A 15,998-nucleotide genomic window follows, 5' to 3' on the forward strand; every position below is an offset into this window, starting at 1 on the left:
CGGGGCTTGGTAACAAACCGGGAAGTCGCCCCGGGGCAGAGTCTGGGCTACTACAGAGGGGGAGTACTGGGCAGGGACTCCGAGGCAGTTCCCTCGGAGCGCAACGCAGTGCTTCAGGGTAAGATTTTTGGGGAAAACCGAGGTAATTTAGAGGGGACACAGGGGACAGTTTTGGGAAAAGCTGAGATAACTTAGACTAGTCTGGTTAAAAGGGGATTGAGCCCCTGTTTGTTGTGTTTGTTTGTTGTATTTCTCAATGAGCTCATGAAATAAAGTTTAAATCACAGAGTAAATCACAGTCCTGTAAATCTCAGAGATCCAAACGGAGCATGATGGGGGGCTGTGTGTGGAGAGTGGGAGAGAGAGGCCAGAGAAGAAAGGAGAGGAGGATGCCACGATGGAAAATTGCCCTTGAAGCGGGCTGCAGGTAGGTTGCAGGCCTGACTGAGGCAGTGGTGCTCCAAGAGTCAGTCCATCCCTGGGTGTAGCGGTTAGGAGATGGTGCTTCTCAGGGTTTACTGTGTCCTCCTTCCCTTGCAGCAGCTGGCAGAGAAGAAAGAATAGGCATGGTGTGGAACTGCGAGGGGCAAGAGTGAGCACAAAGAGGAGTGGTGCACTGAAGAGGGAGATGAGAAAGGCACCCTGGGCAAAGGGACCTCCCCGTCACCAGAGTTGTGGTCCCACAAGAGCATCGCTGGCACCTTTGGTGCCCTGGCTGGCTTTGTGGTGGGTGACTTCCCTGTAACCAGGGCTCGGGTCTTTGCTTTTGTTGGCCTTCTGCTGTGTTGTTCCTTTGGCTGCCTGGAGAGAGTGACAACCCTGTAAGGAGGATCCCCAGTGTCACTGTCTCTGCACCCAAGGGAGCTCTCTGGACCCCAAGCCCACCCTGTAAGCAGGGGAGGGCCATTTCCCCACCCCACTCCTCCACCCCCAGCAGCTTTCTGCCTGCTGGCGGCCTGGCCAGCATGGCCCCCTGTCATCGAGGTGTGTCATGGCATTTGCCCTTTGGCCATTGGCCATGCCTTTGGCTGTGCCGCTCCACAGCGTGGCTGCCAAGAGTCATTCCTGTTGCTGCGGGGGAAGGACAAGTTCTTTGGCTCCCTGTGTGTCCACCTGCCTGCCTATAAGCAGGCTGTAGGTCTGGGAGTCTTGGTGCTCCGCTGGCAGCTCGTGTGGGGTGACCCTGTTAGCGGGGGTCCAGGTCAGAGTGCCCCCAAACTGGAGAGAGGGAGCCTCCTTTGACCTTTGGGACCAGGACCACCCTGCAACTCAGGACCTGGCCAGTGCCCTGCACTCCCAGGCACTTTGCAGTCCAGGCAGCAGCTCGAGCCCCCCGTAAGCAGGAGTACAGCCTCTGTGGCTGCTGCTTTGCATGCCCAGCTCCACTTGCTCAGGGTGCCTGCCTCGCAGCCCAGCCAGCTCCAGCAGGAATCCACTTTGGTGAGAAAAGCTGAGGGGTAGGGGGTGGGCCTACCAGCTGGTAGTGCTGTGGGGTAGTGCTCCTGGGGTCGGAGTCCCTCTCTGTCCTTCAGGCAGAGGAATGGAGCTTCCCAGCTCTAACTGTGTCCTCTGCAGCAGCTGGTGCAGAAGACGGATGAGGCATCGTGTGGAACTGTGAGGCAAGAGTGAGCACAACGCATTATTCATGGGTACTCAGTAAAATGCATTTCCAGACTCTGTGTCTCACATACAGCAATGTGCATACCCAATTTAGCTCTAACTCATGCCAATAAAATTGCACTACACATGTTATTGTAACTTTGCAACCACAGTTGCAGTCATGGCAGTTGTGAGGCTGTTGCATGTTTGTCCTGGGTGCTTCCGAGTGGAACCTCGGGGATCATGAGGTGGTTTTGAGACAGGAGTTTGGTGACACTGCAGTAGTGCAGAGGAGGTCTTCTGGTAGGAGCTTGGTAGTACTCCAGTGTCACCATGGAGGTTTTACGGGAGGAGCTGGTAATATTCCTGTTGAGCAATATTAGGGCAGTGTTTTGGTGGTGCTGCAGGCGGTGTAAGAGTTGGAGCTGGGTGGTATTACAGTGTTCCTGTGGTGCTTTTACAGTCTGAATTTGGTGGTATTGCCATGTCTGAGGGGAGGTTTTACAGTCAGGCTATGGTGGTATTGCAGTGTCATTGTGGAGGATTTACAGCAGGTGTTCCGTGGTATTGCAGTGTCCCTTGGGAGGGTTTACAGTCAGGGTTTGGTGGTATTGCATTGTTGTAACCAAAGTGATTAATTTGTAACTTTTGTAACCAAGGTGAGGGAATTAACGTAGAATAGAGCACAATGAATCATGGTGATGAACAATGCTGCTATGTTCCCAGTACAGCCCCAGCCCATCTTGACAATAGGTCAAGGACTAGTTGAGCCATTAGAACAGTTGGTTTGTACTAGAATAGGAATAGGGGTGGCCAATTATCAATCATATTGTTAGAAACCATGAACCATGGAGAAGGAAAACAGGTTAAATAAGCAAGGTGGGATTGCACATGCCCATAGGAAGGGGTCAGCTAAAGGACACACCTGCACGACCACCAGAGACCCCCATGGAAGCCCCTGAGAGTTCAAGGGCGCATGCATAATGACTACGTAAATATGATAATTAGTTCCAGGGAATATAATGAATATGTATGGTAATTCTGGGAAATTTGATGCATATGTATGTAATCGAAGAATATAAGTTTTGGTTGATGCAACCTGTGGTATGCACTCTAGGAGGAGCAGTCCCCCGTGCATCCAGCGCTGCAATAAAGAATGCCTGCCTTTTAACACCACATTGGGGTTACGAGGTTTATTCACAATTTCGGTGACATTGTCACTGGGGAGGTTTTACAGTCTGAGTTTGGTGGTACTGCGGTGTCAGCGGGGAGGTTTAACAGCCCCAGTGTGGTGATACTGCAGTGTCTCTGGGGACGTAGTACAGTCAGGGCACGGTGGTACTGTAGCGTCACTGCGGAGGTTTTACCGCCCAAGGTTGGTGGTGTGTCAGTGCTGCTGGAGGGGTCACAGCAGGAGGTGGCAGGACAGGTGCCACTGACATGCGACAGAAGTGACTGCTGCCCCTCCAATCAGCTTCCACCCGCCCTCTCCCAGCAGCCGCAGCGGCCATTGGCTACGGAAGTCAGTGCGTTGTTCCTGTCCTGTGCTCTGCTCTCATTGGCTGGCAGCACTGGCCACACCTTCCAGTTTACCCATCAGTGCATCAGACCTGGGAGGCCCCACCCCTTTCGTCGGTGCCGAAAGGCCCCACCCCTTTCGTCGGCAAGCCATTTTGTTTTGGCTGCCCGTTTATGACAGGGCGCAGCCATTTTGTGCCAGGAGGGTGACATTTCTACACGGCAGCACCGCTAGGCCGGGGAGCCGCGATCTTTTGACATCGTGATCCCAATCAGCTCTGTGATTGGCTGCCTGCCCCCTTTTGACCAGGAAGTGCTCAGGTGTCAGTATACACATTTATTTACAACATACATTGCATGTGTGTATTATATGAATAGAAATACGGATCTAGAAATATAGTATATAAGATAAAAATATATATTAGATAAATATATACTATATAGATCTATAACAACTGTCAATCTATGCAGCATGTGGCAGCAGGAGACCCCAAGAGCGGGTCCCGCTGTAGTGCAGGAGCAGCAGCATGGCACAGCAGGATGGTTGCCCTGCCTGGTGCTCGGGGAGCACGCCCGCTCCCAGCCGGCTGCGTGTCAGTGTCCCCAGCAGCCGCCAGCACCGGGTGCGTGGAGGTGCCCCACGTCCCTTGCAGCAGAGGCTGTTCCTGGCTGGGACAGGTGGCGTCCCCTCCCTGCCACCTGCCCTGCCGCCTGGCCTTCTGCTGCCTCGCCGAGGCAGGGGACAGCTTTCAAACTGCAGTCACAGCCACCATGGGACGGGCAAGGCCTCCTGCCATGGGGCACCATGGCGCCCTGCCTGTAGCCAGCTTCCCGCGCCCCGCCCCGCAGGGTCAGGAATTGGTGGGGTCAGAGCTGGGCTTGTGGTGGGGTTGCGGCCGTCTGAAGGGGCAGCAGCAGGGTCCCATCCCCCCTGGTTGCTCCCAGCATGGGTCAGGCAGCGGCAGCCCTGGAGGCTTTTGCGGGCAGAATGGCTGCCTGTGCCCGCACGGGCAGGGAAAGGCCCCGGTGGCTGCTGCTCGGAGCCAGGGCACTCCTGGAGGAGTTGTGGGGGGTGGTTCCCGTGCTTCTCGGGCATGGCTCCCCACCGGGACGATGGCTGCTGTGCCCCACGGGCGGGTTTGGGGTGCATGGGAGATTGATGTTGGTGGTGCTAGGGAAACAAAGTGGCCCATGCTGGTGTTAGCCCACAGAGACATGGGGCCAGGCTCTCCCTGCAGGGAGGGTGCCCCCCACCCCAGTTCCCAAGCACTCCCTGAAACTGCATGTGAGGCCCCAGGGCTGTGGGTGGGCTACACTCCCCCCACCCATTGACAACACATCACACAGTTGGAAAACAAGTTCAGCGTAGGGTTTTCAGCCCCCGTAACGGAGACTAAGTGCTGCATTTTTGGGGCTCAAAACCAGAGCACGAGTCCTGCATTTCTGAAGCTCAAAAATCAATTAAGTCTTACGTTTTCAGAGCATGAAAACAGAGACTTAGTCCTGTGGTTTTAGGGCTCAGAAAAAAACCCCCATGTACTGTGTTTTAGGGAATGAAAATAAAAACTAAGAAGTCCTGCATTTTCATTGCTTGAAAACAGAGAATATGCTGTGTTTTTTGAGCCTTGAAAACAATTTCTGGGATCTGGTTTTGGGTCTCAAAAGCAGGGGCAGAGCCCTGTGTTGCTGAAGCTCAGAAAAAGACCAAGTCATGCATTTTGGGGACTTGGAAATGGAGGGTCAGTCAGCAGTTTTCAGCCCCTAAAATGGAGGCTTGGGGGGGACTTTGTGCAGGCTGGGGTGGAATGGAAGGGCATTGGGGGCAAGGCAGGCAGGGTGTGTGGCACCCCACTGCAGGTGGGGGTCTGGTTGCATTGGTCCCCGAAATGAGGGAGGCTGGCATGCACCTGGCCAAACTCATCTCAGCTACTCTCTGGGGGAAAAGGTGCTTTTCTCCAACTCTTTAGTCAAGGTTTGTACAACCACCAGAATAGTTATTAAATAGAGAATATTTAGACAATGTACAATTATGACAGTTAATATTCAAGTTATGACAATGATTGATTTACAGCCTTGCCAAAAGCCCAGGCTGCTTTAATTAGCTTTTAACAAAAAGGAGCAGTTATTAAGCAAGAGCTGTAATTAGGTGGAGCTTGTCAGATGAAGGGGTGGAGCTTTAATTAGCTTGTAACAAGAAAGAGCTTCTACAACCCAGAGTTGGAAGCAGCAGGAGCATTTCTTCTCCAGCATGGGCAATAGCTGGAGCTAAAATGACTCAGGGCTTCAAATAACCTGAGCTGGAACATCCACTGTCTGGAGCTGAAATTACTTGAAGCACAAGTGTCCATCAGCCAGAGCTGTAATGAGCAGGAGCACCTCGTGTCTGGAGTGTCCAGGAGCAGAAGCTGGAGCTAGAATTACCTGAAACGTGGAGAAGCCCAAGTGTCCATCTCTTGGAGCTGCAGTATAGCTGGAGTGTCTATTAGCCAGAGGTGGAGCATCTCATATCCCGGCTGTGCACTAGCCAGAGCTGTGATTTGGAGCAGGAGCTGAAATAACTTGGAGCTTCATATACCAGGAGCTGTGAGAACCAGGAGCATCTCTTATCCGGAGCATCCAGTAGCTGGAGCTGTAACACGCCAGGAGCCAGGCGGGCGCCTGTAACGTCTTGTCAGCCAGGAGCCGGGCGTGCGCAGGCAGGGCTAACCCCAACACGGAGCTCTTCCCAGCAGGGAGGCGAGTCATCCTTCTGCGAGCGGGGGGCCCAGCCTTTTCCCTCAGGGATTAAATCCACGCCATGTGCCCTTCTCTGTGTGGAGGGGCTCTCCCAGTCCCGTTCCCGAGGGCAGAAGTGAGGTGGGGTTCCCCCCCAGCTCTCCTGGGGCAGCCCTGCTGCGAGGGGGCGCAGGGTGCGGGTGAGGCAGCAGCACAAAGCAGCAGAGTGAGGGGAGGAAAACCAATTAGAGCTCCCGGGTGCACAGCCCAGCCCCAGAGACCCCACAGGAGATGCCTGTCCCCCTCCCCAGCCAGAAGAGTCACATTTCTCCTCAGAAGGGCACGCGAGAAAGAGCATCTTGCTCAAATCCCTCCACTAAGCAGGGTGCATTTCAGCACAGCACAAAACAACAGGGAGCAGCACTGGGGCTACCAACGGGGTGCAGCTGGGTTGGACCCTTCACAGCTCCCAGCCCCCCAAACGTGAGACACAAACCACCAATGAGGGGCTTTGGTTGGGGGGGGCTGTGGGAGCTCCCTACACAGCACTGACCCCCCCTTGGGCATGGCCCACACCCATGTTTGTACAGTGCAGCAAGAGGCAATGGGGGCAGCCCCCTGGCCGGGGCAGCCCCCTGGCCCAGCCAGCCCTGCTCCAGCAGTCCCTCAGCTCAGCCCAGCTGCAGGAGCAGCCACAGAAGTGACCCAGTAATGAACTGGCCAAGAGGGACAACTGCTTAGCCAGGAGCCGCAGGCATCCCTGATGAGCTCAGCAGGAAGCTGAGACCTCCTTGTGAGCCAGAACACACAAACCGCAATGACAGCAAGCACAGAAACCACGACAACAGTGAGCTGGCCTTCCAGGAACAGCTGCTCTGTCAAGTGGTGTCCTACACCCACTTAACATGTCTACACCAAAAAGGTGTAAAAGTAACACGGTACCTACCCAAGAGGAGCTTCTCTGCTAGAGCTGCTCTGCACAGATGTCCCAGACAGATGGAGCCTTGCCAGGGACGCCTGACTCCTGACTCTGTGATGTGGATCATCTGTGACAAGACTTTTCTGTTGTCCCCTCTCCGAGCAGCAGTTTGGTGAGTGTCACGCCAGTAACACCTCAAATAATACATATAAGTGCGCCTATAGGTAAGTGATCTTGCTTACTAGTATGTTGCCGCGGCCCAGGGGGTGAACGGAGAAGAACAGCACACCAATATGATGTGGAATCAAGCTCCTTTATTATTCTTCCTTTTGCTTATATCTGTTTTCCAAACATGTCCACGCGACACACTGAGTACGTGCACATTGTGATTGGTTATAAGCTTCTAGCACGCGAATGCCATGCACATTGCGATTGGTTAAAAGCAACTTTCACGCTCCTAGCACGCGGCTGCCATGCACATTGTGATTGGTTAAAAGTAACTCTCATAGGCCGATAAAACAAACTGCAACAAGCAAACTGCAACATTTTGCTTGCAGCCGCAGACTTTCTTAAACTAAGGCGTCTTTGTTCTTCTTCTTTCCCTTTTCCTTGCCTAGATCCTCTCATATACGTTCCACATATTCAAGGCCCCAACAGTATGTACCTGCTTTACTAGTCGTGATTTGTAGTAACTTGTAATAAATTCACAGAAACAAAGCTTCCATGTCCTTGTGTACTACAGCATCCAACAAAATCATTGTTGCAACCTTCACACACCTGAGGGTCATGTCACCCTCACAGGTTGTGGCAGTGACACCTGCGCAGCCAAATCAGCCTGGCCTGGGGCTCCCCCAGGGACAGGGACACACGCCCCAGGCTGGCGTCACCCAGCTCAGCCTGGTGCAGCCATGCCCACCCCACAACCCCTGCACATAGGACAGGGTCTCCAACAGGGCCCAGAAACTGCACCCTGCACCCAGAAACTGCTCCCAGAGAAGGGAGAAACCTGCCTGGGGCAGCTCCCTGTGGTGCTTGGCACTGGCCAGTCCAGAGGGAGGCACCCGCAGACCCCCACAGTGACACCCCATGTGGTGCTGCAGACCTTCTGCTACTCCACACAGCCCCCAGCCTGGGGACAGGTACCACAGCCCCAGCAACACTCAGATTGCTCCCCAGCCAGGCGAGCAGCAACAACCAACACCACCACCCACAGCAGGGTTTTCCTGAGCAACAGCTGGACAGAGCCCCAGCATGCTGGACCCCACCAGGCTCTGCTGTGGGCATAGCACCACCTGCCTCCTGCCCCTGTGGCACAGCACCTCTCCTGCGGCATGACCCCGAGACCCCTGTGCCCCGGCCAGCAGCAAGAGCCCCCCAGCTCAGCCCTGATGGCACAGTTGGGTGAGGGGCTGTTCAGCCGCCGCTTCGGGCACTCACTGGGTGTTGCCTGCAGCTCCTGCATCCCCCGACACTCCTTCGGCGAGGTGGGTGCTGGTGCCCCTCACCCAGGCTCGGGGCTGGCTGCTCCTGGCTCCTCACTGCACTGCCACTGCCCTGTGAGGACCCAGGTCCCTGCAGGGGTCAGAGCTCTGGTCCCTGGTCCCAATGGCCCGACCCCTGCATTCGCTGGGGGGAGAAACAGCCCTGGAGAGGAGACTTCCATGATCAGGGATGAGCAAAGCCATGGGGTCCTGGCAGCCCCTGCCAGGACGGGCCAAGGGGTAGAAGGGCCCCAAGCAGAAATGAGTGTCAGGGCACCCCGTAACAACCATCACGGTGGGAGGGGAGATGGGGGGTAGGGGGCCTGCAGGAGCCCCATGCTTGGGACACAGGGCTCACCTGTCACTGGAAAGGGGGGACCCCAGCATTCATGGTTGGGTGGCTTTGAAGACCTTGACCCTGGGTACTCTCAGCTCATCCATGAGCTCCTGGAGGAGCAGGGCTGTTGCTGAACTGGCCACCCCAAATCATGCAGCTGCCTCTACCACGGGGGAGGCTCAGACCCAGCCCCTCACCCCTGCTCCGTGCCTGGTGGGCTGTGAGTGATAGGGATTTGGGACCAGCAGCCAGGAGCGAGCAGAGGTGACCCAGCATGCCTGTGGGCCACACACAGACCAGCACAGTGGCATCTGTCCCTGCAACAGACGCACACACTTGTCAGCTTCCCGCTTGGGCTGTCACTGTGCCACAACCGCCTTCTGCTTCTCTGTGCACGTGTGTTTTGAGTGTGCAAACACATGCATCCATGCTGTCAACAGGAGCACCGCCTCACCCCTTCATGCCAGGGATGTGATGGTGCTGCGGCCACTGTGGAAAATGCAACAGGAGTTGCAGTGTGGAAAACGGGGGTGGGGGGGGAAAGGTATTTTTGAATAAAACCCAGTCCTGTTCTGAAGGTGCCAGGACAGAAGCACAGACATGCCACAGCCTGAGGGCCCTGCGCAGCCCCAGCCCAATGCCCACTCTGGGCAAAAAGCACGTTTTTTCTGTTAAAAGCAACAAAGCTTAAACGAATCTGAATCAGTGCTTGGTGGCTGCAGAGCAACCCTAGCCCCAGAGTTACCTCTTCCCTCTTCTTTGCCTTGGGAGGTAATGGATAAACCCCTGCGCCCCCAAGCCCCAGTGAGGCGCAGATTGTCCCAGCTCTTCCACCACAGCATATTGCATCCAACACGCACACCTGTGGGGGTCTCACACCACAGAGAAGCAGCTCCCACGAGATGGGCTCCTAACAAGGTTTGTCCAGAGGAAGCCGAGTAGGGCTGCAAGCCCTGGACCGTCACCATGACTCCCCTGCTGCCACCTTCTGTGTCTCGGTGCTGGGGACAGTCCAGGCAGAAACAGGGATGGGTTCTGTGCTCTCGGGCCTCTCTGAGCACAGGGTGATGCTGTCACCAGCTCTGCACGCTGCTGGTGTCCACAGAGAAGCTGAGCTGTCTGTAGCAGGCTTGGCTTTTGTTTTATTTTTATCTTCCCACTGAACTTCGTGGTCTGGTCTCATCCCAGTGTGGGTCTACAAGAGAAAGTCTCCTTTATCTGATAACTTCAGCATTGCTCTGACTGCACAGCATATGAAAGTGCAATGCTGTCCTCTGGTGCTGCAGGAGGACACGGAGAAATAAATAACAACACACAGGCAGGAAGACAAACTCTGCTGTTTATTGCTGGTGTTACCCAGGGAAGGGGAAATCAACCACAATCAAGGCAAACCCCCCCCTCCCCCCCTTGAGTTTCCCAAGGGCCAGGGCGGCAGCAACTCCTGCCCACAGCAGCTCCGCAGGGTGCAGTGAGGATGGTGGCATCTGCAATGGAATGGGAGAGGAGGGTCAGGGAGCAGTGCCATGCCTCACCACACCATGCATGTGGTGTGTGCCTGTCTGTCTGCCCGCCCCCCCCTCCAGTCCTGCCTCGCTAGACCCAGGTGATGGGCCCTGAGCAGATCCCCTGTCCTGCAAGAGGTTCCCCGCAACATTTTGCTGCAGGACAGGTCACCCTTTCACTTGGCCATTGCTGTTTCAGCACTGCAGCAACTCTGTGTCTTAAGTCAGGCTTTGGTGGAAAGGGAGACTCTGGGAACCCACTCGGCTCTGTGCAGCAGTGACTTTATAAACCGCTGCCAGCACACCCAGCTTACCAGAATATGCCCAGCTCCTTCCTCCGGTTGATGTCTCTCTTCAGCTGGCAGAGCGCGCACATGGGGCAGCACATGGTGGAGGCACAGTCACCCAGAATGGAGCCCTGCAGAGCAAGGGACATTGTATGAATAACCCCTTCCCACATCAGCTTTTAAGTCTTCCTACTTTTCATCATCAACACCCCTGGGCAGCTCACCCCTGGCCCCGCAGGACGCTGCTGCTCATGGCCAGCGAGGACTGGGATGAGGCGGTGTGCGATGGGATTACCTCCAGCTCACCGCAGGGATGCAGATGTGTCCCTGGCTCCCTGCCTGTGGGGCTGTCCATGCAACTCCCCACCACTGCTCTTCCCCTCAGGCACCCCTTTCTCCTTCCCTGAGCCCGCACCCCAGCACCCAGTTCATGGCTGTCACTGCCAGCAGGGCAGGCAGGCCCTATGGTTGGTCACTGACCGGGATGTTGTATCTGGTGCAGTAGAGTGTCCTCATGGCCACACTGGGGCCGCACAGGCAGCACTCGTTCATGTCCCCTGCCACTTGGCACCCCAGGCAGCTGAAGCAGAAGGCTCCGCAAATACCTGTGGGACAGCGAGACACAGGCTTGGCTGAGGGGTGCAAAGAATGAGGAAAGGGGGAGGGAAAGCCGGCTGGGGATGCAGCTGTGGGAGCAGTGGCTCTTGATCTCAGATGAGAGCTGCTCCGCTGCTGGTACCCACAAAAGTGGGGTTTGCAGCAAGGACAATGCTGCAGAAGGAGCAGGGAAAACACCAGAAACACATTGTGAGCCAACACCAGGAGCAAGGGGTATGTATGCACTCACACACGCCGAAGTCAGAGCAGCAGTCCAGCAGCCCCGACTGCCACTCGCCTGTCCTTGGGGCAGCCGAAAACTGAGGCTGGACCGTGATCACGTGGTGAGAGGCTATTGCCAGCACAGGGTCGGGTCCCTCCAGGCAGTTTGTGGTCTGGAAGGAAAAGCCATCAGAGAAAGATGCTGCAGGTGTTTCTAAAGTGGGTGTCTTGCTCAGGCTGCTGCATTTGAAGATGGAGAAGACGGCACAGGTCCCTGAGGGGTCCCCACTGCCAGGGCACCGCCACCCCCACTGCAAAGTGGGGGGTACAGCTCTGCCAGGAGCTGCTGCTGTCCTTTGCAGCAAAGCCCTCCCCAAAACCAGCCCCACACCAAAGGCAGCAGCACCTCATCCCCCTGCCTATGCAAGTAAAACACCTCTGTAAAAACAGAGGTCCTTCTGCTTCAGAACCTCAGTGCTTCAACACTTCAATCCTGTCTTCTCATCCCCAGTTCATCTTTCATCTTTATTTGCTTAAAATGGTAAATTTTTTTTAATGTTCACAGTGTCCCAGAGCTACTACAGCTCGGTCCTAGCTTTCCTAAGCTCTCAGTAGTCACCTTAATCTTTGCTTTGTTCCCAGAGCATCTCAGCCTGTTTGCCTTCCCCTTTCCCTCCCCCTTCCTTCTTCACCTGCTTTCTTAGCAGGCTTCAAGGCAGTGTGTTTTTCTTGTCCCTTTCCAGCACCCTAAGCCCAGTCACCAGTTCCCATCCGTCCTCCACTTGCCTGTTTGTGCCAGTGCCTCATCCTCATCCTCCTCAGTTCCCTGGGGCTACCATGGTCCCTGGAGTCCTGCTCCTGCCCATCCTTCCCCAGTGAGAGGCTGCAGCCTCTGAGAGCAGCAGAGCTCCTGCTCCACAGCACCATCCCCAAACCCATCTGCCCCATATAATGACTCCACCTGCACCTCCAGCTGTGGCCCCTTCCCTTCCCGCTGCCCCCTGCAAGGCACAGCACCACCCTCTGCTATTCTCACTTCAGCTTTGGAGCATTAATTAAAAAAAAATAAAAATAGAGGATGCTCCCATAGGAAGTCCCATACAGACACACTCTCTGCCCTGTGCCCAAGCTTGGCACCTCTCTGTTAAGCAGCATCGGGATGAGATGCAAAGGCTCCTGTGCTCTTACAGCTACAAGGGCTCTCTCCTGCTCTGAGCGCACAGCCACACATCCTCAGCAAAGAAATCGTCAGCAGGAAAGCATTCTGATCTTTGGAGCCTGTAACTGCGGGCTGCTGCTCCTTTGGCCAGGAGGGGTCCCAGGGCAGCTACACAGGGAGGTCCTCTCCAGCCACCACATCCCCACACAGCCCACAGGCATTTCTGCGATGGGCATTACGGGCATTTACCAGAGCACCTTTGGGCAGTTCATGTCCTGCCTGCCCCTGCCCAGCTTTGACATGTTTGTCCTGCCTGTGCAGGCAGCACCGCTGCCTGTCTGAGTGACAGCTGGGGGATGCCTGCCAAGCAGCCCTCCCCTCCCTGCCCTGCAGCTCCCTGCCCTTGTGTGACAAGGGAGCACCTGAGTTTTGGGATGCTGGGAGGAGCAAAAAGAAAAACAGAGGAAGCATTTACATTTTTGAAGCAAGGGATGATGGCATTAATTCCTGTAAATTCTGTTAAAACACTATAAAGTGAATGGGATTGTTTTCATGTCAGAATTACACATTTACACAGAATTTAAGTATTAAATGCAAGAAATACAGTGGAATAAATATATTACTATGCCCAACACTCAGATGATGCCATCGAGTACATTACCCACATCTGACATCAGAGAGATACAGGCTGTGGCATTGCATTTGTATTGACTATTGTCAACAGGCGGCAAAGGGGTCAGTGGCTCTGCCGGCAGCTCCTGTGGCTCCTCATCATTTACAGACTGGCCTGGACGCATCTCTGCTGTCAGACACAACCTGTTGCTGTATGGCTGACCCTTGTGCCCTGGTAGTACATGGAAAGGAAAAAGGATGTTGAATTATGCCATAAGAGTGAAGAAAGCTTGTAAAAAGTCTCCATGTGATTTGTTCATGACTTTTTGCAGCCTTCTGCAGGCAGTGGTAGCGTGGCTGGGCTGACCCTATCTGAGACACCAGTATCTGCTCCCATTAGGTGACAAGTGGCCTCGAAGGGCTAACCAACAGCTGGTGGGATTGCCTCAGTCACCAGCCCCACCATAGGTTAAAAGACAAGGGTGTTTTCCTGCTGCTACTGAACAGGGCTGTTGAGCAGTAAAAATGGTGCTGTGCCCTCTCCAGGGCAAGTCACCCAGCTGTTGGCAGGGACCTGTGGAGTGAGCACAGGCAACCCCACCACCCATGGGTGCAGTGGGGCCCATGGTACCCATCGTCCCTCGTCCCTCGTCGCTCCCTGTGAATGACATCCTGCCCCTGCCCTGGCTGGCTGTGCCTGCTTGTTCATGCACGAGGCCCCAGGTAATTCCCTCCACCTCTGCAGCCCATGTAACACCTCATGGCACACCGAAACGGCAGCCCCTGCAGGGATCCTGGGCACGGGATGATTTAAGAAGAAGCGGGAGCCAGGAAGGGTAGGGGAGGGGACAGACCACGGACAGGCTGTGCAGTGGGGAGGCCAGGCAGGGACAGCATGGGGGTCCCATACAGGTACAGGGATGCCCAGCAGCAGGCAGGACCACAGGGACCACAGGGAGGAGTGTGTGCAGGAGCAGCAGCAGCAGAAGGTTTAGGGGTAGGACCCCACCAGCCTCCTGTGCCAAAGGAGGTGCTCCCCCACTGCCAGATAACAAGATTAATAGCAGCGCAGGGTGAAAATGCAGCTGAGTGGTGCTCACCACCACACACACACACTGTGCCCTTTGCAGGTGTGACCCAGAGCTGACCATGGACTCTTCCTAACTCTCCCCAAGTACGAGTGTACCACGTCCCTGTGCAGATGGAAGCTGCAGTGTGGCGCAGACAGCAGCCTGGAGAAGCCTCCATTGCACGCTCATCTCCTGAGAGGTGGCCCAGGCCCAGCACACCCAGCACATCACCTGACTGCCCCCAAATCTACACCTCCACAGCACCACCAGTAGTGTTGGAATGGCTGAGGGGAACAAAACAGATCCTGAGGTGCACACAGCCACATTTCGGCGATAACCAAGGTCATAAAGCAGCATTTTGTTATGTATACGTACATGTATATGTGCACAAACGAACAATACAGTATAAAAGCTGCCATCCTTTACCTCTGCTGCCCACTTCTGTCGAGATGCCTGTCAGCAGCACCCAGCATGCTCTGGTTTAGCTCTGAAGTAGTTTTCCAGGTAGAAAAACCTCACCTCTGTTTCCACCATTTCCCCTTCCCCAGCAACACCGCTTCAGCCATGAACAGTTTCCATAGTTTTGTACTGCAGCTCTTGCTGAAGCAAAGCCAAGCTATACGTACCTGCTGAGCTGCCCTTGTCCCGGGACACATGTGTCCTTTTCCTGGTTCTCATCCTTTATATGCTCTGGGTGCTCCCTGTGAATGACCGCTGCTCCCGCTGACTAACAGACCAGATGCCAGCTTAGGTGCTGTTTTGCACAATTGCAGCTTCCTCACTGAAGGCAGCTGGCTGCAAGCTCGCTGCAAGCTTGCTCCCACTTCTGCTGGGCTCCTGCTGCCCCGTCTCACCTTTCCCCACTCCAGCATCCCACAGGCCCAGAGCCCTGATGGGACATGCTGCTTTTGGTAGCAGTTTTCAGAGATGGACAGTTTGCATTCAGGCTCCTGCGCTGCCTTAAGTGACCTGCTGCTGGAGGTACAGCGCCTTTCCTTCATTAAGCCTGAGCATCAGCAAGAACTGACTGTAACTCCACTGGGTGACAGAGGCGCTGCCTCAAGGTACAGCTGTGCAATCATGCCATGCTGTGCTGGGACGAGACAGCAGCATGGTATTTCTTCTCTCCCCTTCTCCACATTCCTGGCCTTTACCTCTCTTAGGCTAAAAATGCAGTTTTCTGTATTTCCAAGGATCATCCACAGGACTGTCTGGGCCATCTGGGATTTAGGCAGGTGGGAGTGCCACAATGCAGACCCAGCCCGCAGCACTGACAGAGCCTCTACGTGCCCTTTACAAGGTTTGTGGTGAAGGTGAAGGCGGGGGAGGGGGGGGGAACCAAACAACAAACCATATTTTCCTTAGAGAGTGAAGCTGGGGGAGATTTGTAGGGATCAAAATCCTTGAGCATCTCTCTGAGAGTGAGGGAGAGAGGGTGGATGTAACCTCCGCCTTTTGGACGGAGAGCGTATCGCTAACAGCCCAGCGCGGGCAGGCGAGCTCTGCCCGGCCGTGGCCGGGAGGTGGCAGGGCTTGCCCACGGAGAGGACGTGGCCAGCCCACGACCCAGCCAGGTTTTTAGTCGCAGGCGGGTGGGAATTCTTGCTCAGGGTCAGTAGCGGAGCATGTCTCTGCAACACAGGAGCTTGACTGGTGCCAGGCAGCCAAAAATCCCTGTGGCTTTATGTTCAGAAAAGTGGGACTGGCCAGCAGCCCCGGACAGCCACCCAGGCCACTGCAGCAGGGACAACTTGGCACTCAGTGGCCTGCAGCCATCACCTGCCTGCGGGAAGCCCCAGCTCTGCCCTGGAGCAGAAGTCACTTTTCCAAATTTTACAACTTGGATGAGCGACACCAACTCCTATGTATTAAAAATCCTTTCTAAAAGCTGAGCGAATAACAAAATACTAGTGAAAATCTTTCTCTGCAGTGGGCGCAGGGAAATCTCAGGCTGCTGAGACGGACGGAGCGGGAGAAGGA

At 55.1% G+C, this 15,998-nt stretch overlaps 1 protein-coding gene across 1 annotated transcript; it reads right to left on the reverse strand.

Annotated features, from left to right (window-relative positions):
* Positions 1 to 10,381: 10,381 nt before the first annotated feature.
* On the reverse strand, positions 10,382 to 14,552 carry LOC140652522 (placenta-specific gene 8 protein-like). Its single transcript, XM_072863406.1, has 4 exons — positions 14,538 to 14,552; positions 11,206 to 11,350; positions 10,839 to 10,963; positions 10,382 to 10,489 (listed from the first exon to the last, which is right to left on the reverse strand). The coding sequence occupies exons 1-4, from the start codon at positions 14,550 to 14,552 to the stop codon at positions 10,382 to 10,384; spliced, it is 393 nt and encodes a 130-aa protein (XP_072719507.1).
* Positions 14,553 to 15,998: the final 1,446 nt, after the last annotated feature.

Source organism: Ciconia boyciana, chromosome 5, assembly GCF_034638445.1.
Source record: "Ciconia boyciana chromosome 5, ASM3463844v1, whole genome shotgun sequence".
Lineage (NCBI taxonomy): Eukaryota > Metazoa > Chordata > Aves > Ciconiiformes > Ciconiidae > Ciconia > Ciconia boyciana.